The following is a 3,075-nucleotide window of genomic DNA, read 5'->3' on the forward strand; positions in this document are numbered from 1 at the left end:
CAATGCATTGCTAGACAAGGCACCAAACCTTCATCACCATTGGTGACATGAGTTCCTTGAAAAAGATTGGATACAGTGGTACGAAGATTGAAATAAAGTCTAAAGTGTTCCCAAGGTTTCTCGAGGTTGAAGTGGAGGTTAGGACAAGCGAGGTAGCGAGTAAGAGATTCGTGTCCGAAGTGTTGCCAATTTAAAGACGTTTCCGCTCTGCTAGGCTACTTTTCCGACTCTTGTAGCAACTACACCATACATTTCATAGAGTATTTTACTCTGAAAAGACTATTTGGTCCCAGTCAACAAAGTAAAATTTGAAAGTAAAATACTGAGTTCAATTTACTCTGAGAATTTTATGCTGAATATTTTACTCTCATCACTGTATCATTTTATTATATATTTTGGAGTCCCGGTTAGCAAAAGCTAATACAAGTTGGCGGTCGGTGCATAGAATTATGCTAGAGTTTTGAACGTGTGAAAGAATTTAATGGCCATTTATGTTTTAAATGTGTATTTAGTAATCATAACAATACATACAGAGTCTCCACACATAGCAATTTAATAAAAGCAGAAATACGCTTTTTCTCAATACAATAAAAATAAAGTAGACGAAGCTGAGTTGAGCAAGTTGGCTTGGCCCTTGGCAAGTGTTCCAGTTTCTTACGTGTCTTCTTCGCAAAGTTATTTGCCCAACCTTAATTTTGAGTCTTCATCACAGAGGATGCATGTGATAGTGCCAACGAGTTGGCATGCCAGCAGTCAACAGTAATTACTAAACTATTCCTCATTAGTCAAGGAGATAGGTTCCCAGTGACTCACTGCGTTCCAAAACGTGTTTGTCAAAGACATTAGGTGATAAATATGCAAATTGTCTAACTTGTTTTAATGTCTCAGATGACGATTCGATGGCTGGCACCAAACATATATAAGCAATTGTCATTGTCGTTCTCATTATCAAACATCGCAACTGTAAAGGTAAATTGCATCGTCCTTTTCAAACTCCATTTCATGTGATTATTTCAACGCTGACTGCATTCTTGAGTCACAAGGTCAGATGAAATTGAAATACTGATTTCAATGTTATACAGATGGCATTTGCTCTTCACTTGATGCTCTTCCTTTGTGGGATCAGTGGACTGCTGACTGGAGTCGTAAGTCTAAATCTCACCCGTTAACTTAAATATTTGCAACGTGTCTGAAGTTATTGTTGTCTTCAGTTGTTTCAGTGTTTAGTCTTATTTTAACCGCATGCGTTTTTTCTTCAGCGCTCTTTCCCTTCAAAATTTTCTAAAGGTTGGTATTTGTGACTCTGTCACACTTTTCCCAATGAACAATTTAATTGTTCTCTCATTATTGATGCCACATTTGATTGACACGTCTCCTTTTCTTCTGCAAAAAATCTAAATTTTGCTGCAGACATTTTCTGTCCTAAAGACTGGACTCAGTTGGACTGTAACTGCTACATTTACCAAGATGAAATAAGGACCTTTGCAGATGCAGAGGTATGGAAGACAAAAGTCAACTGCTTATATCATCAGTGAACCATTTGTCTTGTAACATTTTGACCCTGAGTCAAAATATCTTGCCTGGCATATCTGATTGAGTGAAATTAATTTCTCGTTTAATCCCCTGTCACATCAGGCCGTCTGCCAGATTCTTGGTGGGAATCTGGTCTCCATCCACAATGACCTGGAAAATGCAGTTGTCCAACAACTGATACTCGCGGCTGGAAATACTGTTGATGATCTGACCTGGATTGGACTCCATGATGCCATTGAGGTGAAACAATGACCATCTGAAATATTTTGGATCGATTCCTGTCACTTGCATTTCAGAAAACGTATTTTTGCGACAGAAAAGGAATGTGTACTCAATCTTATCACCAGTTTAAGCAACATTGGCACAGTGTTGAGGGTCTTCGCCATAACAGGGTTTGGATTTCATGAGGAAAAAAACACATTGGAACATCATCTCGCTTGACTCAGAATATGGCGTGTGTTAAATATCGGGGAACCTTAGACCTTACGTGAACAAAAATTGTACATTTAACACCCCAATCATCTGACCTTGTGCTCCACATCTTGAACTCCAGTTTGACTCAGTTTCATATTGACCCTGTATGATTCTGATTATGTTCAAACACAATCTATATAGAAGTGACAAACAGCAGATCCAAATGCAAGAACTTGTTATCGTCAAGTCTAACTTCGTGAAATGTCACTTTGTCTTCCAGAATGGTGACTTCATATGGACTGATGGCACAGTGGAGGATTTCGAATTATTGCAAGATAATACTAATGACTGCGTAGTGTTGGATGACTCGGGTAAGTGAAATCAGTGGTTGAAGTGGGATAAGAATGTAATGCTGTGATTCATTATTTGAAATATTTGTTTATTCCAGATGGAATGTGGGATACTGAGGATTGTACAAGTGAACAAGAATATGTTTGCATCAAGGAAGCGCACCGTTTCCACTAATCACTGGTCTTACCATCCCACCTTCTGTGACAATGGATTCCCATAATCACGATGACTCAATGAGACAAAATCAGACTTTGGTAGTGTCTTTGTATTTTGGGGTTTACTATCGACGTTCCTTCTCTTCTCTAATCTTCAGTTATTGACAACAAATTTGTAACGGTCAAGAGCATCTCTCTGATAAATGAAGTGATCTGTCTGCATCAAAATATGCGTTTGTCTATTTTATACACACTCCGTTTCAAACTTACTTATGCTCAAAACTTAAATTTTCAAAATCATGAAATAAAAATACAACAACAATCCAAAAGCAAAACACTATAAATAACATGGAAGGCATAGTATGTAGAATTTAGTGCCAGCTTGTGATGAACGAATAGAATGCAACAACCTGACTGCAAAGAGTGTGCGTGAAAATATGTTGTCTTTTTTTTTTATACACCTTCCTTTTCAAACTTATTGAACCTATAGCTTTAAACTTAATAATTACAAATCATTACAACGAACATTTAACAACAATAAGGGATGTATAAATGCATCTAAAATCAATATAGATTTAAACTGCATAAATTTGCATCATAAAAAAAAATAAAAGAATCAAAT

At 37.0% G+C, this 3,075-nt stretch overlaps 1 protein-coding gene across 1 annotated transcript; it reads left to right on the top strand.

Moving 5' to 3' along the window:
• Positions 1-905: 905 nt before the first annotated feature.
• LOC148334810 (snaclec 1-like) lies at positions 906-2,681 on the top strand. The gene is made up of 7 exons (XM_088298422.1): positions 906-969; positions 1,083-1,145; positions 1,260-1,287; positions 1,411-1,496; positions 1,636-1,773; positions 2,228-2,318; positions 2,396-2,681. Exons 2-7 carry the CDS (start codon positions 1,083-1,085, stop codon positions 2,470-2,472), a joined length of 483 nt encoding a protein of 160 aa, XP_088154548.1. The 5' UTR covers positions 906-969; the 3' UTR covers positions 2,473-2,681.
• Positions 2,682-3,075: the final 394 nt, after the last annotated feature.

The sequence above is a fragment of the Idiotropiscis lumnitzeri genome, chromosome 6 (genome assembly GCF_059441095.1).
Source record: "Idiotropiscis lumnitzeri isolate Australia: NSW breed Sydney's pygmy pipehorse chromosome 6, RoL_Ilum_1.0, whole genome shotgun sequence".
NCBI classification, from domain to species: domain Eukaryota; kingdom Metazoa; phylum Chordata; class Actinopteri; order Syngnathiformes; family Syngnathidae; genus Idiotropiscis; species Idiotropiscis lumnitzeri.